The 20030-nt window shown below is 42.2% G+C and overlaps 1 protein-coding gene across 2 annotated transcripts in view; it reads left to right on the top strand.

Annotated features, from left to right (window-relative positions):
• Positions 1-19712, top strand: part of LOC116713329 (GDNF family receptor alpha-1-like) — a 127964-nt gene extending 108252 nt beyond the window's left edge. For both annotated transcript variants that reach the window (XM_032553462.1, XM_032553463.1), the window contains 2 exons: positions 13975-14016; positions 16333-19712. In XM_032553462.1, the coding sequence (XP_032409353.1) occupies positions 13975-14016; positions 16333-16473 (183 nt within the window). In that variant the 3' untranslated portion in view covers positions 16474-19712. The remainder of the gene's footprint in view (positions 1-13974; positions 14017-16332) is intronic.
• Positions 19713-20030: the final 318 nt, after the last annotated feature.

The raw sequence follows: 20030 nt of genomic DNA, 5'->3' as shown, positions 1-20030 counted from the left end.
TAGCTATCCAGCTTTTTACTAACCCAATGGCTCGTTCCACCACTCCGTTGGCTTGTGGGGTGTAGGGTGGCGAGTAAACTCGCATCACTCCATACTTCTGACACCACTGGTCAACCTGTGAATTACGGAAATGAGTCCCATTGTCCGTGCGCAGCTCTTTCGGGATTCCCAGAGCACTGCATACTTGTTCCAGCATGCCGACAACGCTATTGCCGTTTGCTTTCCTGGCTGCTTTTGTAGTTACAAACCCCGACATAGAATCCACCAGCACTAAGAGGTACTTTTCACCTCTCCTTCCTGTTATCCCCATGGGACCTGCAACATCCAGGCAGACTGAGCCCCAGGGGACCGTGCTTTTGATGGACAACCCATCCATCCGCTGCCCTCGGCGACCTGCGTTGTATTGACCACACACTTCACAGTCCCTTAGCACGCGTTGGACTTGTTTCACTGGGATCCAAAGGTCTTGCTCCTCCAGTTCCTTACGTGTAGGTCGCACGCCTGCATGTCCAAGGGCCTCATGCACGCTCCGCACGACCTCAACCACGTACTCTTCTGGGACCTCCCGTCCTCTGGGAGTACTGTCCCACTTCTCGGTACCGACAAAGACGATCTTTCTTTGTTGGACATAACAGTCCACTTCATCATTCCCACGCCAATGAGCTCCCTCATGCGTGTGTGCTCTTTGATGCTCAACATCTATTTCCAACTGCAGTTTTAGCTCAGCAATCTTTTTCCACAAGTCTTTGTGTGCCACTGGTTTGCCCTTTGCTGTCTCGAAACCATTTTCTTCCCAAATGGCCAAGTCCTCTCTAAGGGCCTGAGCACAGTAGTAACTGTCGGTTACTAACCTGGCACTTTTGATTTTCCTTTTCACCAGCTCCAGCAATCCTTCCAGTACTGCCGTCACTTCTCCGGCTTGAGCACTGCCGGGGGCCTTTCCCTTCTGACGGCATTTCTCTTTGCCATCCTGTTTCAGAATAAATCCCCAGTATGCCGACTGGTCGGACCCCTTTCTGGATCCATCGGTGTAGATTGTCCATTCCGGTTGTCCTGGCTTCTCAGGTGTTTCTTGTGGTTTTTTCTTACTATTGGGTTGTGCTGGCCCAATTTCAAGCTCCGGGTCCAGCAGGATGTCCTCCCATCTTCCCCACCGAGTATTGGTTGCTTTAGTACTTTCCACAGTCCCTTTTCTTAGGTACTTGTGAACTTGGCTTTGTGTGATGACTTTAACTGGTTGTCCTTGTGCTAAATCTTTCAGCACACCCCAATATCGAGCTAACACCGCTAGCTCCTTCTCCTCTTGCGGGTATTTCTTTTCAACAGAAGTCAGGGTGTAACTCCACAGGGTAACCAAGCCTCCATTTTCGTTACTCACTTTAATCATGGCGTCGTCATTCTCGCAGCTGATTTCTGCCACCAGTCTTTCTGACAAACTCCTCGGCTCCAATCTCACAGCTGCTTGAATGGCCCTTCTCAGTTCCTCTAAGTTCTGTTGATTGGCTGCTGTCCAAACCCAGGGTCTTTTTCCGTCTTTCTCATCGTCCTCACTTTTCCTCAGGCAGTGGTACAAGGGTTTGGCATATTTCTGATAGTTGGGCACATGGTCTCTGACATAGTTGCACAATCCCAATATTTTCTGTAAGTCATTTTCTGACTGAGGTGGTTGAATGTTCGTCAGCTTTTCTCTGTACCCATCCGAGAGTCCCAAGTCCGACGTGACTTGGAAACCCAGATAGTTCACTTGGAACTGTCCAAATTGACATTTCTTGAGGTTTAGTTTCAAACCTGCCTTGGTGAGGTTTTCAACTACTTTTTGTAGCCTTTCTAAGTGTTCTTCTTCTGTGTCATCGGCAATAAAAACATCATCAATGTACACAGTAGCACCTACGTCCCCCAGTACTTCCATCACTGCTGACTGGAACACATTTGGGGAGTTCTTGTAGCCCTGGGGTAACCTTTGCCACACATAGCTTTTGCCTTTGTGGGTGAATGCAGTTTTACCTTGCGATTGTCTGGCGAGGCGTAGGGAGAAAAATCCATTAGCTAGGTCGATGCAAGACTTGAACTTCTGGACTCGAAGAGTTTTCAGCGCTCCTTGTGGATTGATTAGACTGGCTCGGTTTGCTATTGTTCTCCGATTCAGAGCTTTGAAGTTGATGACTGGCCTCCAACCCCCTCCAGCCGATTCAGGTTTCTTCACCGCCTGGATGGGGCTGTTGGTGATCGGGTTGAGTTCCTCTCTGATGATCTCTAGGGCACCCAGTTCCTTCACGATCTTGTCCATCTCCTCGACTGCTCCTGGGTTCAACGGGTACTGCCGAACAGGTGGATGAACCCCACCTTCGATGTGATGAACAAACTTTGGGCCCAAATCTCCACAATCGTTCTTGAACCGTGCCACCTGCGCCGTAACGATGATCTCACGCAGCTTCTCTTTCCCAGCCGGGGAGAAGTCACTCTCTTCAAGCTTCTGTTCTGTCACCGTTGGTATGTCGACCGGTTTGTACCAGTCTTGCTTTTCTGATCCTGTTTGGGTCGGGCCGACTTTCACCAATCTTGCTTTCAAGCTTGTCAGCCTTCGCTCCAGTCGGCGATGTGTGCCTTTCTTTTTACTGAGTTCGTCTAAGTCTTTTACTGTGAGGAGATTGTAGGGACCTTTCACCCACACTACTCCTTTCCAGGTCCCATACGGCATTTCTTCTACTTTTCCATTAGCAAACTGAACCTTCAGGTGTCCTGCTGTTTTTAGGTCTTTGCGGGTCATAGACACCTCCGCTCCTGTGTCCACCAGGTAGGGTACTCCCTCCACTTTAGCGTAGATTTCGTCCCCCTCCCAGTAGGCATTTTCTAGAATGACCCGCGACCTGGACGCCATTACTTTGGTGACCCTCCGGCCCCGGCTTTACGGGACTCACGGAGGGCCGTCCTCTCTTCTGGGCTCAATTTCCTATACTCCTCATCTGTCAGGAACTGACCTCTTCCTGGCTGGTTTGTTGACGCCGGAGGGTTGGTCGGTTTCCCTTGTGGTCCTGGTGGTTTCGGCTGGAACGGCCGGTTCCGGAAGTTGGATGGCGGTGCTCCTTGTTGAAGCGGTCTGCTCTGGAAGTTGGATGGCGGTGCTCCTTGCTGGAACGGTCTACCCTGGAAGTTAGATGGTTGTCTGATGTTAACCCTTCCAGGTGGCTTTGCCGGTTGGCTAGCCTCCTTCTTCCTTTTGTCCTCGTAGTACTGCTGTTCCAGGTCGAATCCTTGCACTGCTACATCCATCTGAGCGACTGTTGTGCTTCTCACTGGCAACTTCACGAACACGATTTCTCCTCTGCGTCCTTTTGTCACCTCACGCAGCACTTTCACATATCTCGCAGGAGAAACGGTCTGCTTAAGTGTGTGCCAAAGCGGTTCCAACCGGCTTCCCCTGTCCAGCCGTCCTCTGGCCCTCTTCACCTGGGACTCTTCATCATCCATGTCCTCCAACACCAGTCTTTCATAGTTGCTCTGTGCTGAATCCGTTCCAACCATCGGGTCCGTAGTCACGCTGGTCAGCCACAACTTTTTGGCTCCTTCATGGTTGGTGGTAGACAGCACGGTTGGCCAAACATCTTTCAAGTATTCCTCATTATTTTCGTCTGCGTTCTTACTCCTAATCACCAGCCTTAGATTCTTCAATTCGGCGTAAGCATCCTGTCCTGTATTAGTGGCAGGTGGCTGAGCTGACGCCTCTGGTTGTCTCGCCGGGATCTGCAGTCCTGGCTCCGAAGACGTCGCCTGAGGTTCCTCTTCATCAGCCGACACTTCGTCCAGCTGCTGTTGAGTTTCCCTGGAGTACTTGTAGGCGGCTTTCTTCAGTCGTCGCAGCATCACATCATACATAATTCCAATGTATGCGTTCCTGAAGTTGGTGGTCAGGGAATAGTGTGCTGTCAGGGTGGAGCAGGATGGTGTCATCAGGATGTTAGCCCATTCTCCGATTGTCGCTTCCACCTCGAGCTGCACCCGGTCTCCCAACCTGCTGGCCCATCCCGCTGGGATCTGGTACTCGGTCTGGCCGACCTCTGGTACATACGCTCGCCGTCCGTCCTTAGCCTGTACTGGACCCCAGGTCACGTCTCTGGCCAGTCTTTCAGAGGATCTCTCGATGTCAAAGGTTTCCATTTCTTTCTTCTTACCCCGGTGCTGTCCTGTTCGGAGTGTCTTGTGCTCTGTCGGTGGTTGCTTCGGGTCGGAGAAGACACTGCCGTGATCACTTTCCTCTTCTTCTTCTCCAGGATGTTCGATCTCCGGTTGCTCCTCTTCGTCCTCCGAGTCGCTGATGTCCTCATACTGCTGTCGTCGAAGAGGTTCTCTCCTGGGGGAGTTCAGCGGTCGAATCTTAGCTGGTTTCATCGGTCCTTCTTCTTTCGGGACCGTCGGCTGCTCATTCTTGACTCTTCCCGCATTGGGTTTTCTTAGTTCACTGCGGCTCTCTTCAAACGAGAACTCCTTAACGTACTTTGCTGCGGAGAACCCTGGTTCAACGGGTGCTTCCTTTATCTTTATCCTGGGTGGCTGCACGGCCTTGGCTTTACCTATCTGGGTGGTATTTGAAGCCTCACTCTGGGGAATTTTTAAGGGATATTTTTTGATTTCTTGTGATGGATGGCTAATGCGGCATTGCTCCTCCATCTCAGCTGCCAATTTCACCCCTTGCTCAGTGCGGAGTCGATGCAGACGGGGGTCAACCACCACCACCACTTCTTTGAACACTAAGAAATGACTGTTGTTCCTGGCTATATTCACCACTCCGTTCTCCGCGATCGATCTGGCGGTGTCCCTTGGCAGATCCGGCGATCTCAGTCCCTGTACACTCACTATCACTCTTCTCATGCTTTCGTTGCTGGCTGCCGTCAGGCCCCGCTCGAGTCCATGCCACATCTTCTTCCGATATTCCTCCAAACTCTCTCCTTTTCGGTAGACGTCAATCGGGACCAGGATTACAGCACCATAAGGGAGACTATAGCCGTTCATCAAGACTACTTCTCCCCTTGTCTTTGGGCTACAGCTAGCTTCCAGCAATCTCAAATCTGCTATGTAACACTGCCCTGCTTGGTCCTCAAGGCTGCGTCTGAATTTTCGATTGTGGATCTTGTATCTGTCATTGGTGAACACAATCAGTCCGTCACCCTCAAGATCCCATATTCTTCCGATAACCTGATAAATCTGGAGGCCGGTCTGCAGTCTAATGTTGCTGGCCCCCGGTGGTATTTGGGCTAACTCTCGGGTCATCCTCCAGGTATCTGATTTCTGAGTCTTTTTCCTGGGGCGGCCGGGGTCCCGCAGCTCCTCATCCGATTCTTCTTCTTCCTCATCGGAACTGTTGGCCTCTGGGGTCTCCGTAGATGGCAGTGGATGCTTCCTCTCCGTGCTGTGGACTCGGGGATGAAACCCGAGCTCCCGACCTCGTTGAGTGGACCAATTCCTGGCCGCTTGCTCCCATTGCTCCTCAGAGAGACTGCCGACGTGCGATCCTTCGGGGTCGTCCTCATCCGACTGTTCGGGGGGGATCTCCTCGTTCCGCGAGGGACCCGGTTGAGCAGGGATGCCTCCGTCGTCGTCCGTCAGGTTTATCAGGTCATCTGGAGCCTGCTTCTGCTGGCGAGTCGGTGTCGTGGCTCTGCTGGGCATTTGGGACGGAGGCTCAGCCACCTCCGACCTTGCCTCGTCGAGGGCTTGCTCCTTTTCCTTATCCTTTTTGTAGGTCGAGAGTCTCTGCATGGCCTCAGCGTAGTCTTTGTACTGGCTCACCCCCCTGGCGTCCGGGTGCACCAGGATTCCGTCGATGCCCGCCGCCAAGGTAGCTGTTTTTACTAGGCGGTCGTACTTCTCGGAGGGGCTGTAGACAACCCGCAGCTCACCATCCGTCCATCCTTCAAGGAGTTCAGCAAACCATTCTAGCCATCCTCTAACCTCCGACTTCTTAGTCACTTTCACTGGGCATTTGACGACCCCCAGTCGGTGGCCTTGTCTAAGCTGGGTGCAATAGTATATCCGTCTTTGCACTATGATTTCCATCGGGTTCCGAGCCACGTCTTCTTTGCTGTTGTAGTGAGCCTCAAAGAAAATCCTTTTCCTTATCTCAGTCCAGGAGTCCAATCCATCACCGAGTAATATCAACATCACAGGAAATTGCGATAATGTAGATTTGGAAAGATGGGATTGATGATTCTCCCCATCCCGGCTGATGTTGCTTGCCTCTTGTTCCATTGCTGGCTTTTGTAGGGGCTCCAGTTCCCCTCTTTCTTCTCCATCCATATTTGTCTTTGTCTTTCGAGTCGCCTATCCCCCAAAGCCTCTCTTTGCGCTTTCGAGTAGGGATGGGTCCAGGCTGTGTTGGCTACTGGCTTCACTGTCTGGATCTGGTCATTCTATCCTCAGTAGAAGCTTTCCCTCACCTGTATGCTATACAGTTACTGCGAGGGTTGTGACTGATGGCCTTATCAGTCACCACTAACTCTCTTCCCTAAGAGTTAGCAACCCAAGTGAGCTATTCAGAGTCTCACATCTGTTTTTACTGACTTGGTGTCTTTGGGGCCCGCCTACTCAGTTGTGCGCCGCCCCACGTTGGGCGCCATGAAGGTTATCCTGCAATAGTCAGCCCCGCCCACTCCTCACTACTTCACAGGGCTGCCTACTGACCAGTTCTCCGTCTAACAGGTCCGGAAAATCTCTGAGAGCTGGGTATTACCCTAAAAGTACTCTAAAAGAGATACTCTATTTAAACTGGTGGCGAAAGTGATTCGTCTAGCTCTAACTACCTCCAATCCAGAAGTTATGACCCTTTACAGTTAAGAAACAATCAGCTGAGTAGCCCTCGCAGCTGCATAATTCCAATAACCACTTCTGTTAACGGTAGCTCACTTTCTAAATCATAACTTGCACTTGGAACCGGCTAGATTATGTTTAGTGACTTAGATGTAAGTCCCAGGGTCATTATTTAATCTCACCAAAGGAAATTATGAAGCCTCCTATTTACTGGAATCATGTACATTAGTTTTACCTTAATTAAAAGAACTGGACAAAGATTAAATGACTCTATTAATTCCAATGTCCACCAACCTCATTAGAATTTTATAGTATAAATTTATTAAGCAAGCTTAAGCAGGGATATGCGACATACAGATCAATAATCAATCGTATATAATTCAAAAACAGTGTAATAAAATTTACATGTACAATCATACTACCCTGTCTCCTTTCCCTAAGAGTTAAGTCGCACGTTCTGAAATGGAATTTCAAGGAGCAGATTCAACTCATACCCAGACGATGGTGGATCTTTTGGCAACAGGAATTTCTAGCATCCTTGGCTGAGGTCTTTGCCTTGTGTGGAAGAATCCTCCTTAGAAAGGAAACAAAGCAGAACGGGTCCGAATCCTTTTGCAAAACCCAGTTCCTCATCCCTGAGGGACCTTTGTCCTTCCTCCAAGTCTTGTTGCAGAGTTTGAAATTGTTGCTGGGTTGAGACGAGACCAACGGTCAAATAAAGAACCAGAGATGGGGCGATGGGACCCAGTCCTTTCTTAGCGGTGTGAAGTCCGAGCTTCCCCGTGGTTCTGAAGTGCGGTCCGTATTTCAATCTGCTTCTGCAAGTTGTCTCTCCTTCTGCGCCGCCGGACTGGGAACAACTGGTTCCTCTTTTCAGCCCATTTTATACATTTCTCCACTCTGTGTGTGTATGGGAGGGTTTGGTCTACGTGACTTTCTTCACATCTGCTGTCTCTCATGAAAAAGTCCCCACATTTCTCAACCTGTTTTTGCTGACCGTAGTGGAAGTTCCCGTACTTCCCCTTTTTCCGTTGCCTCAGCCAAACTCACCGCACCATCCATCCTGTGCGCCCTGGCCATCTGTTCAGAACTGCTTGCGACATTTCCTGTTTCAGGGCTGTACTGCATTCCTCTCTTTTTCTATAACTCACTATTATTTATTATAACTCATTAAACACATTCAACCTGTTGTTAAACCTGTTTGAATTGATTTCAAATTATCACAAGTTCAAATTATCACAAGTTTGATCCTCAGTTAATAATCAATCACATCTCTCACTTATTATAATTCATCAACCATAATCTTTCCACAGTTAAATCATTACAGAAATCATTACAGATCACATTTCAGAAAATGCATTTCAGAAGGTTATTATGTGATTACTTGTATTCATTTTACTATTCATTCATATTCAATTTAATTAGCTTTTAATCAAACTACAAGATTACTTATTTTCTCTCAGGCTTCTATTCACCTTTTCTGCATGCACCCGGAAAGATCTCACACCCTATGCCAGTTTTCTTGACACATCACATGTTTAATTTTTTACATAATTGTTGAAACTATGTTGGGACATGAGACAGATAATCTGTAAGGCCAAACTCCTCTGCCTTCTGTCAGTGTTAACTAGAAACAACCAATCAGAGACAGAAGGTGGTCCTTAGTGCTGTCAATCAAGCATGTGTGCACGTCGCTCCCTTTGCGCTTTTCTTCATCACCTTGTTCTGTGTTATGATGCAGCTTCTCAGCAGAGCCTGTCATGAATGCTAAGAGTAGTTAGAGCAGTGACAAATAAGCTAATGGAAAGATTGGATTTTCCATAACTTGGCCTTCACCTCCACCATTAGCACATTTAGCAGCATGTTCATGAGGCTGATTAACAATTCTAAAACAGCACAGAATATGAACATCATCATCCACACCTCCTACTGCTTGCTGTTTGGTCTGGTTGACGTTCTGCTTGAGAAATCGACGTCGGTGGGAGAAATCCCAGACAGAGCAGTAAAGGGAGATGAGAGTCTAGTGGGATTGTGGGGGAAGGTGAAGGCCAAGTTATGGAAAATCCAATCTTTCCATTAGCTTATTTGTCACTGCTCTAACTTCATTTAAAAAAAAATCCTATATACATAGCCTCTCAAGCTTTGAGTTTTTATCATTCAGCAAAACTTTGACATAAAACACAACACATTACTGTTGTTATTTAGCTGCTTTGTTCTGATGGCTCAAAAGATGCATTCAGACATTTCATCTGTTTTCCTTACTTTACTATCTTTTTTTTTTAATCCCAAATGGCTTTTCCTTTGAAAACATCAATTCTATTTGGTTTTTGGAAACATTTATTGTGCAACCATACAGTGAGCAGATGGACTCATTTATAGTCGCCAGCCTGCACACACAAATACAAACTAGTGCTCTCAGTGACACACGCCAGCACTGTCCATACTGATAATGAGCTTTGGTGGTGCAGTGATGCGTGTGTGCTGTCAGGACCGCTCTGATAGCATGCCAACCACAAGTTAGAGAGGGCTGCTGTGTTTAAATACTTCCCCAGAGAAGGTCGGGGTGTGTGCGCATGGGTGTGTGTGTGTGTGGGGGGGGGGTATGTGCCCATATGCTAGCATCAAGAAAAACTATGTTGTCAGAAGTGACATCCTCCAGGGACAGACCTGTCAGAAGGTCGACTTCTTGTTGATCTCTCCTTGTTTCACAACCCCCTGCCCCCCCCCCCCCCCCCCTCCCCCCCCTCCCCCCCTCCCCCCCCCTCCCACACACACACACATGCAAGCACAAATATAATTAACCAGAGAATCTAAAAGCCATCAAGTGCTAACATACTTCCTAAGGTATGTTTACTTTTACGTTAAACGTAAAGTTTTCATTTTTAAGAATAAGTTTTCCTTAAAAGATGAGCTTTAAATATCCTATAAAGTTTCTAGATTCTTTTGTTTTTAGAGACAATATAATTTGTCTTTAAAGTAGTGATTTTTCTCGATTAAAACTTTTAATTGAGTCTTTGCAGAATGTGTAAATAATTAATTAGATTTTAACCAAAAAAACATCTATTGACAAAATGAGCAACATTTTCAATTCAAAACCGTTTCTGCTGCTAAATTATGTAATAAATAGACAGTTGAGCTCAAAACAAAGATATTTATTGTTTTTAATCAGTCATTCAGGTTATTCAACCATCAGATTGTTTATAGTAACTCTTTGCACCATTCAGTTTTTAAGTGTTTTAATCTTTTATGCAGCGTCTTTGAAAATAATATTTCTCTGGAAGCGTTCTGGACATTTCTGTTTGTTGCTGATGTTTTGTAATGATTCCCACTTCCTGTCTTCTTCCTCTTTGTTTCCACCAGTATTAAAATCTGACTGTTGATTACATGACTCATGATTCATTGCAGTTTTGTGAAATACACTGATTTTGACACCGATTGGAAACCACCTCGTCTAAAAATGTGGGTTTTTATGAGATTTGTGCTTTTCCATAAAGAACATGTATTTTCTAATTTGCATATTTTTATGACCAATTGAAACGTGGCTAACCCTAACTCGTCTTTCCGACTGTCAGATCATTTTTTGTTGAAAAAGTTATCTGCATTTGTCATCCATCTCTATTGTTTGCGGATGTTGCTTTGTGTGTCACATTTATGGGAGTAACAAAAAAAAAAAAAACACTTGAAAACAAAGCTTCCAATCAGAACTTTTGTATGTTAAAAAAAGAAATTGATTGTGTTAAAATTTTCCGAGGTAAAGTTGATGTAATTAATTCATCAAAATGAACTGTCCTTCTGTAAAACACACCTGACTTGTTTCATCATAGTCATCATCAGAGGTGTTTCTGACATAACGTGTGTGTGAGTCTTCAGGGACAAAAAAATTGTCTAATAAGAAAAGAACATAAAGACTGTATCATATACAGACAATTACCTTCAGTCTTCACTGAACAGCATAGTTGGTACAAAAAGAAGAGAAGCGCCCCACTGAGAGGGATGATTGAAAGAGGGTAAAGTCATTATTCTGTTTTACCAATTGGAAATTGATCTGAGTTTTTGTCTGTGGTCACCAAATTTAAAAAAGTACATCCAGCTTCTTACCTTTACTCCATCATCTGTATTTATAAATATTGTGGTAACAAAATGCTAAAAAAGCTCTGTTTGTTTTTTTTATTTTTCCTGTACAGGAAACAGGAAAGCAGATCATCTGCCATCATCTTTGTTGCTCTGTCATAGTTATTCATTCAATATAGCTTCATGAAAATATTTTTATTTTAATCATGTAGAAACTGCTCTGGATAAATCTGGTTACTTCATGCTAATGTGACTTTTCAGAGTGGATCTGGAGCATGCAAACATGATGTATGTATTTTAATCCAATGACCTTTAAAACTTTGCTTCCTAATGAGCTTTGGTGGTGGTGTTTTAGAATACATAGGAAAATGTTCATAAACTTCATTAAAAAAAAACACATTTTTACCAGAATAACTAGTTTTTATGACTTTCATTTAATCTGTTTAACTCACTTACATTTAAACCTTTGTTGAAAATTTTATAACCTCAGATGGATAACCATCATAACGAACAGAACAGATCAAAAGCAGAGTTCAAATGAATGTGACGATAAACAGATTCATTGTCTCATGGTATAAAAACTGAATGCATGAAGCTGCCAGTCGCTTACTGATGCTATATAACTTGAAATATGAACTTCAGACATTATGTGAAAATTTGATTAATTAAGAATTTCATAGAACACAAACTTGAAAATTTAAATTCAGCAGAGTGCTTATGAAACATGAGTAAGGTCTGTTGTTTTAATATTTGATAACAATTAATTTAACTTGCAAATATCATTTATGTGATTGAAAAACAGTATTTACAAGATTCAAGGTGATAAAGTTAATAAAAAGTTCAATTTGTTTTATTTTTTGAGATTGTAATTTCATCTCAAATTCAATCATAGTTTATAAAATGTGCTACATTGTGGACCAACTGGAGGAAATGAAGAGCTGAACCAGGTGTTGCCAAGCCATTTTTCAGCAAACAGCATCAAAAGTACATTGTTTGAGTGGGTAAATAAAACTTTACATTAAGAAGCATGTGTTCTGTAGGCCTGAAGAAATGGTTTCAACTTCTTCATCAACTCCTTTCCTGCAGAAGGAAAAGAATAGAAAAGCCTTGAAACCTCTGAGGCAGGTTAGTAACATCCAGTACTAATCAGGTTGGTGATGTTTTGCTCATGTACCTTAAACACTCCAACACCACACTTCACCAGACACGGATTGGCTAGTTGCTCTTGTGTTGCTGCACCAAAGTCATTTTGCAGCTGCAATGTTATGAAGTCAAAATTTGATATCAATCTGGTCTTTGATTTTGATTCTGCTACTGAGCCAGACAACTGATGCATCATTGTATTTTATATATTTGTGTTTATAAGCTGACAAAGTGTGGAAAAGTTCAACAGATTGCAACACTTTTGAAAACAACAAAACCATCTGGCATTACATGTACAAAACTACACACCAAGGTAATCAGATTCAGCTGTTTTACAGTGTTAATAGAAGAATCTTTATGGTTTTAGTTCCAACCAGCATTTTAAATTTGCTGGTATATTTAGATCTACAATTTCTGTATTGCTCTTGTATACAGTTCATATGAAACTCCAAAAAGCAACAGCAGTTCTTGATTTTTATTTTTCCAAATCACATTAATATTTGTGTCAGCTGCAGCATCTACCTCAGCAATTTAGTCTCGGTGCGCTGTTATATCATATTCATTACTGTGTTTATGCAACAAAACAAGCTATTTATTCTTTTTTACCATAGCTTGGAAATTCAGTTTGAGCTAGCCATAAAAAAGTTACTGAAAGGATATAAAAAGTCATTAAATTAAATGACTAAAATTCTCAGTAGGGAGGAACATGCATTCCTCCCACGTATTTTTATTGATTTTGTTTATGCGCATTAAGAATGGGGAAAATTCAGCCCTCCTCTCATCTATAGGAAAAGTTTCATATTTTCATACCAAATGAATTGCAAAGTGAACTTAGGAAGGGTTTGCCAAATGTCTTGAGGCAGAAATTAATGAACCTAAACGGCCAGCCAAGATTTTACCAATTGTTTGAGTACGTTATTGTATCCTCAGTGTTTCCTTTTATGGGAACAAAGGTAAGGTAAAAATCTACAGAGAAATATTTCAAGTCGTGTGGTACGCTCCACATACCACAAATCATGCTTTCATTCCCACCTCTGGCCGTCTGAAGAAATTACTGCTTTGTGGGAAGGTTGCTCACTCCATGGTTTCCAGGCGGAGAACAAATGTGAGGTCCTTTCTGTAATGACGCAGAGGGAACGGAGGGTTTGTTTTCATTCCATCCTAGAAAGCAATTAAAGTTCCACATTCCACAATCTAAAGCTAGGAATGATACAGCTGATGTAGAGCACCGCCACAATGTCAGAAAGCAACATTTTTTCCCCAGGTGAAGAAACTCTTCATGTGATGGTGGAGGCAGAATGTTACTCTTCAGTATTGTAAAGAGGCTTGTATGAAATGTCTAGTAAATGAGGTTCATGAATATGACAGATTAATAGTAGAGAAGGCCAAGTTGACTTCAGTCTGACTAAAAAGTAATGCACCCAAACCTTTTTGTGTTGGTGAAGCAGAGCTACAGTTTGAGTTTCTGCTCTCGGGTCAAACAGCCAGCTGTGGCAGCGCAGGTCCACCGGCTGGCTACTCATCCTGGCCGGATGCAGACTGTGATTCCATGCAGGACCGAGCCAGCCCACAACCGTCGTAATTGACATTGGAGTTCTGATGTGGAAAGATCCAACTTTATCCTGGTAAAATCAAGGTTAAATAAATAAAATAAAATTACAACAATCAAATTGTTCTTTGAACATGTTTCCCATGATACATGACATGTTTGTCTTTGGTGATGAGCGCCAAGTGTTTGAGGGTAGAAGACCTCCGTACCATCACCCTAATCTTTATCTTTCTCCACAGATTCAAGCCAGGACTCTGGCTGGGTTACTTTAAAGCATTAACGTCGCTGGTTAAATCAACAGATGACTTTATATGGAAATCTCTCAGGGTTTGAATACTTTTGGGCTTAACTGTTAAAATAGTATTTGGTTTGTGATTTTTATTTCTTTTTTGTCATTTTTTTCATTTCAGGCTCAGAAACTACATTCAAACACCACTGTTGATGTCTGTTCAGTAAGTTCATTGTCTATTCTTTAATTCATTTGTATAAATTGGAAAATGCAAGTGACTTTAATAAAATCGTAGTTAGTTGCATGAACAATGTGAATCTGTTTCAAAGATGTTCATATAAACCTTCTTACATCATTCTGCCTGTTTAAAACAATTTTGCAGTAAAAACTTCAAAGAAGGTGTGTCCAGTTACCACATTGGCAATTTACATTAATACAGAAGTACCACTGTTGGCTAAAATTATTTATTTAATATATTATTAAACAGACATTTTTCTCCTACGTACCACAGCCCTCAGAAACCCCAAACACATTAAATCCAACAGTTTCAGTCTTTTTCTTCCTGGAAACAATTTTATTTAAGAGCATCAAGCAATCTGCTGAGTGATCAAATCATCACAGGGTCCTAATCTGACCTCACTGCTGGAAGTGTCTGACCTTCCTCTGACGGTGATTGCCACAGCAATCTTTGCTGCCTTCTCTGTAAACTCTTGGTCTTTGTAGTTCCTTTGAGGCTGAAATGGGATCGTTGCTTATCTGCCGACTTTTAAAGTTCACTGTAAATGTCATTCTGCAATAATAAGGCACTGCTATGCACTGGACTGACATTTAGTGGAAGCAGAACCGGGTCGCCGGGAGATGACCCAGCCGTTGGCTTGAAGCATCATAAGCAACGGAGCAAAAATACTAACATACCTTTTACATGCTGGGTCATGCTAATTTAAATACCTTCACATGTGAGACTGTGTTTATTCTTTCACTTCATGATTTTATAGTTACAAAAACAACCTTTCATTATATTTCTGTCATCCTTGATTAACTTGATTTGATTAGGTCATTGTGCAATGTAATATGTCCCAATAAAAATGTGGTGAGGATTTTTCTAAAGCTCATAAATAATGAAAATTTAATGTGTGTTTTTATTGAGGGAAAAAAGTTCATCAAAATATTCAGGCTTCCAGATAACTTGTTAACTACAAGTGCAGCTTCTAAAGGTTGGGGCTTGTTGGCAGTTATTATTAGGAGCAACACCAAAACCGTAAAAACGTTTCTCAAAACAATAATAAAACTTTCAACCAAGTGCTTTGATGCAGTTATTCCCTCTTTACCCAATATAACCAAGTTCCAAGTTCTAGACAAAAGGTTTAGGTGAGTGAAAAGCTCTGTGCTGTCAATCAATCACACCATAGCGCCGTGATTAATCACAATTAACCACTAGAATCTTAACTTTGAAATCTTGAAATGTAAAAATACACATTTTCCTAAAAATGTTAAAGAAAATATTTTATTGCCTCAAACGAAACATCTCGGTTTCCCAGGTTTTCATATTTAGGAAAATCATTTTGTTTCAAACATAATTTAGAAATGGAAACTCTAAGCTTCCATTGAAGGATAATTCACCGTTATAATAAGTCGGCCACCTGCTGGCTTGGTTTTATTCAAACATTCGTCACGGTGTTTTGTAAAGTGAAATTTTCTGCTGAGTCACCAGTCTGACTTGCTCATATTTCCCTCACATTTGTGACTTTGCATTGCTGACCGCAGTACAAGACCGCATCCCGCGTTTCTGTAGAGGCTTTTTGGTCAAAATAGATAACGTGATTTATCTGCTTTATGAAATATTAACTCGTTAAACTTAATAGATTAATCACATGGGCTAAAGCGTTAATATTGGCAGCCCTAGAAAAAAGTTATATTTATTTCTTAAAGATCTAGTAGATCTAGATGTGTCATTCACAATTTATGACACAAACACACATGGACTGTGTTCTCATAGCTTTAATATTAACATTAAGCTTCAATGACTTGCACCAAATGGTTGTTCTGGAGGTGTGGAACACCATGGACAAGTTGCCAGTCCATCACAGGACACCGAAATCTGAAATTATTTCAGGGTTTCACCCAAAGTTTTATCAGCCTGGAGGGCCACCAGACTTTACTTTGCCCCACCAGGCTAAGAGTTGTTTATTTTAGTTAGGGTTTTTTATACACCGATAACAGTGACATAAAGATGGAGTAAGCTAGGTTTATAGTTCACACATTGAACTGGACATGCATTTGTTTTCACCGACAGCCTCACACTGAGTCTCTGGAAAAAGAAAACAGCAATGGAAGGAAAACATGAGTCCTGTTTGAAGTTCATCACAAGGCATTAAGGCAACACAGCAGCACAAATTTATAGAAATGTAACTGAACAGAAGTAGGCCTCTGCTTTGTCTGCAGCTAATCTTAACAGTCTGTCTTAAGACTGAGGTATTTGTTTATCTTTGCATCCCGAGTCTTTTAGAATCATTAAACCAATCATTGTCTTTCCTTTCAGTCTGATCCCCAGGCTCCGAAGGTAGATGGTCCAAGCGCGTCCAACGCCATCCTGCGAGGCTCGGCCGTCTGTAGACAGGCTGTGGGCGTCACCTCCCTTCTGCCCCTGCTGCTCTACTTTGGAGTGCAGGGCTACTTGTAGCCATGCTGCCAGAAAGCTGCAAATTATGGACTGAGAAACTCATATTTGTATAAAAGAAAGCAAAAAAGGAAAAAGATATCCTTTCTTTTTCAGTACCTTTTGTTGTACTTTTGTTGTCCCTGGATCTTTTCATTTACACTTTTGTTTCCCGATCTGTTGGTTTTTGCATTGCAGCTTAATGCTAAAATCTTGATTTATTAGACATTTTGACTTCATTACAGCTGGTTCGGTCAGAAATGTGGATTTGAAGCATTTACGAATCCCGCTTGAGCAGGAAGATGTGACAGAATACCCTTGAGGACTACGTCCCACTGATGGATGAGTGAAGACCCTTGAAACACAATGTAAATTAACATCAGTTTTCAGAGTTCCCCATTCAAGTTTTCACCCATTTCTATATTCGTGTTGAGACTTTTTGGTGGGATCATTTGCTTAAGAGTCACAGTAAGTTCAGTAAAGCTGAATCTATCACTGAGGCAGCGTTTTTTTGGTGTTGTTCAGTCTCCTTTGTGATTTGTGTATGTTTTGATAATGATGTGATCTGGTATTTTACATTTTTATGAGCTTAACTAAAGACTCAAATGCACATCACCTGCTTCAAAGCAGTAGAAAAGTGTCAAAGGCCACACCCAGAAATGTTTTTGTTGTATTTCATTCTGAACTCTAATGTCAGCTGATAAGCACACATGACGAAGTCCCACAAACAAATGCATCACGTCACACACGAGACAATGAATATAGACATGCATAAATCAAACGTCAATAATGGAGCCACTCCTGTCGTCTGTTACTGCACCTCCTTAAAACTCTCCATTCTTTAGTTCCTTTATGGAAGACAACAGCAAAGTTCCTGAACAATCAATTTATCATGCACCTGATAAATTGTCAAGTGTTTTCAGCAACTCTTACTTAAAACCGCCCTAAATTCTATGCTTCCCTAATGTCAGAGTGGGTTTTAATTGATTATTTTCTGAAACCCTTCCAACCCCACACTTTGTGCTAATTGGTTATAACCGAGTTCAGTCACAGAGTTCTGACAGGATTTCTTAGAGGGTAAATTTGTTCGCTGTAACCAGTTTTTCTATCTCCAGCAGCCATTGGGCAAGAGATGAGGTATACCATGGAAAGGTCGCTAGTCCGTCAGGGGCCAAAACAGACACACTTTGGATGAACAATCACAAATAAATCACTCATACACAAAAGTGTGAGCAATTTAAAGCTACCAGTTAAGCTTAAGACTGTGGGAGGAAACTGGAGAACCCAGAGAGAATCCACAGGGAAAAAAAGCAAAACCCTAAAGAAAGACCCCAGGTTTGGGATTTAACCTAAGACATTGTTGCTCCAAGGCAACCAACGCTGTTAACAGTGCTAACAGTTAGCACTGTTAACACTCATTTTCACTGTTCAGTTTCATAGTGATTTGCAACAGTTTTTCCACCCTTTGAACTACTTCCATTTTTTTTCTCGTGGCAACCAAAATTATCAATTTATGTTATTGATATTTTATGTGACAGATCAAGACACAGTACTTCATAAACTATGCAAGCTTTTAACAGACAACACAGCTTAGCCTCAGTTTAATTGGTCTCAACTGTAATTTCTCAATCTTGTCAAAAATTCTCAGTTGGATTTAAGTCAGGACTTTGACTGTGCCATTCTAACACAATATTACTCTTAGTCGTGTGTTAGCTTTATTCTGCTAAAAGGTGAACTACTGTCCCTGGATTTAGCTCCATCTTTACCTGCTGGAAAAAGAACAGCACCGCATGATACTTCCGCCACCATACATCACAGTGGGGATAGTTTAATTAATTGAGTGATGGGGAGTTCAAGAGGTGTGACTCCTTGTACAAAGCACAGTATGAACTGTCTCTAATAAACAAAGTGACTGCTGACAGATTAGGAATTGTATGTAACTAACGGTGACTTGTAAAAAAATCATTGTGAACAGACTCTGTTGGACTAAAGCAAAATATAACCTTTTTAACAGCTTAGGTTTCAAGCAGAGTTCCAGCAACGAGTCAACTTTCATCTTTTTTTCCCCCATTATCTTCTGTGAACTTATGTCTGCTCTGTATAATTTCCAAGAAGTTTAAGAAAAAAGTTTTAAAAAGTAAGTGACGTTGAACACTTACAGTGTCTGGTTCCTGCCACAGGAAATCACAAACCTTGTTTTCCATTCTACACTTCATTCCCAGCTTGTGTTCAGGATTTCACCTCGACACGCTGAGCTTCTCTCTCCGACCGTTTGTTGCTTCTGGGGGAGCGTTAAAGAGTCGCTGCTTCAGTTCATGTAGCTAATCAGAACACAGTTAACGTATCGTAGAACCGCAATGTTATTTACCGAGCATAAACATGGTATATGCACTGTACGTACTTGGCTGAAACACTTTTGAATCGGGCAAGTTGATGTCTAATAATATTCTCTTTCAGAGCATTGTGAACTGTTTCAATTTTCCAATTCAACTTAAAGTACAACAAATAAGCCAGAATATAGTTTTTTTTATGACAAATGTATATTTCTCTGTATGTATATGATTATGGAATATTATTGCATCTGAGAAAGAGGCTAGCCCTCTCCTTGTAGTTAAAGCATATTGTTTGTATGATGAGTCCCATTTACAAAGTTGCTGAAATGAGCTGTTAGTTTCTTTTTTTGGCTAAGATTGACAATTATTTTTCTAACTTTTATTTACTGGTTTGTTTTTATTTTTAAGAGCTGAAGTGAACGAGATGAACCCACCATGTCCTAAAACTGCTACAAGCAGTTACTGTAATTATTTCTGGATTTATCTCCAAAATTAATTACAAAGGTGATGATAGGATAGGCAAATTGTTTTGGTGTTAAAAAAAGGGAATAATCAGTAAGACTATTTCATAGTGCGCCAGAATTTGACATGGAAACGCCTTTTAAAAAGGTTTGGATGAAAACCTGTATTAAAAGTTGGCTCATAATAAAGTTTTCACTCAGAATCGATTCTAAGAAGGTTCTGAAATTTAAATTTTAAATCCTGAAGTCTCTTCAGATTATGGGAGGTTAGATTAAATTGTTTTAAAAATGGTTCATCTGATACAGACTGAAGACGGTAAACATGTTCACCGTTTACCACCAACCCATCCGTTGTCTGAAACGACCAGAAGTTACCCATACCTGTCTGACATCGTTTACTTCTTAGCTTGTGAAAATCTAAAAATCTACTGTACAAAACTTCTAATTAAAAACTGTTACTTCACTCAAATCGTGTGTGAATTGTCTATATTTCACTGCCGACTACGCTTCACTTCGTCCACAGGGTCTGGGCTCTTGGTCATTGAAAAGTGACCACTTAATGAAAGGATGGACTCTGTTAAAATTTTACATTTTATCTTAATGTTTGCCTGTCACGTTTAATAACTCATAAGTTCTAGAAACTGTGAATATGTTTTAACATCACAAAGTTGCAGGTTCAGAGTCAGTTTCCTGCCCTCTAAACATTGACGTGCCTCTGGGCAAGGCACCAAACCCATCTGGGTGATTATGTTGTAAAGTGTTTTTAGTGCTCAGACTAGAAAAGCTC

Source organism: Xiphophorus hellerii, chromosome 22, assembly GCF_003331165.1.
Source record: "Xiphophorus hellerii strain 12219 chromosome 22, Xiphophorus_hellerii-4.1, whole genome shotgun sequence".
NCBI classification, from domain to species: domain Eukaryota; kingdom Metazoa; phylum Chordata; class Actinopteri; order Cyprinodontiformes; family Poeciliidae; genus Xiphophorus; species Xiphophorus hellerii.
Note: the sequence above shows the minus strand (reverse complement) of the source record. Positions and strands in the feature narration are given on the sequence as shown.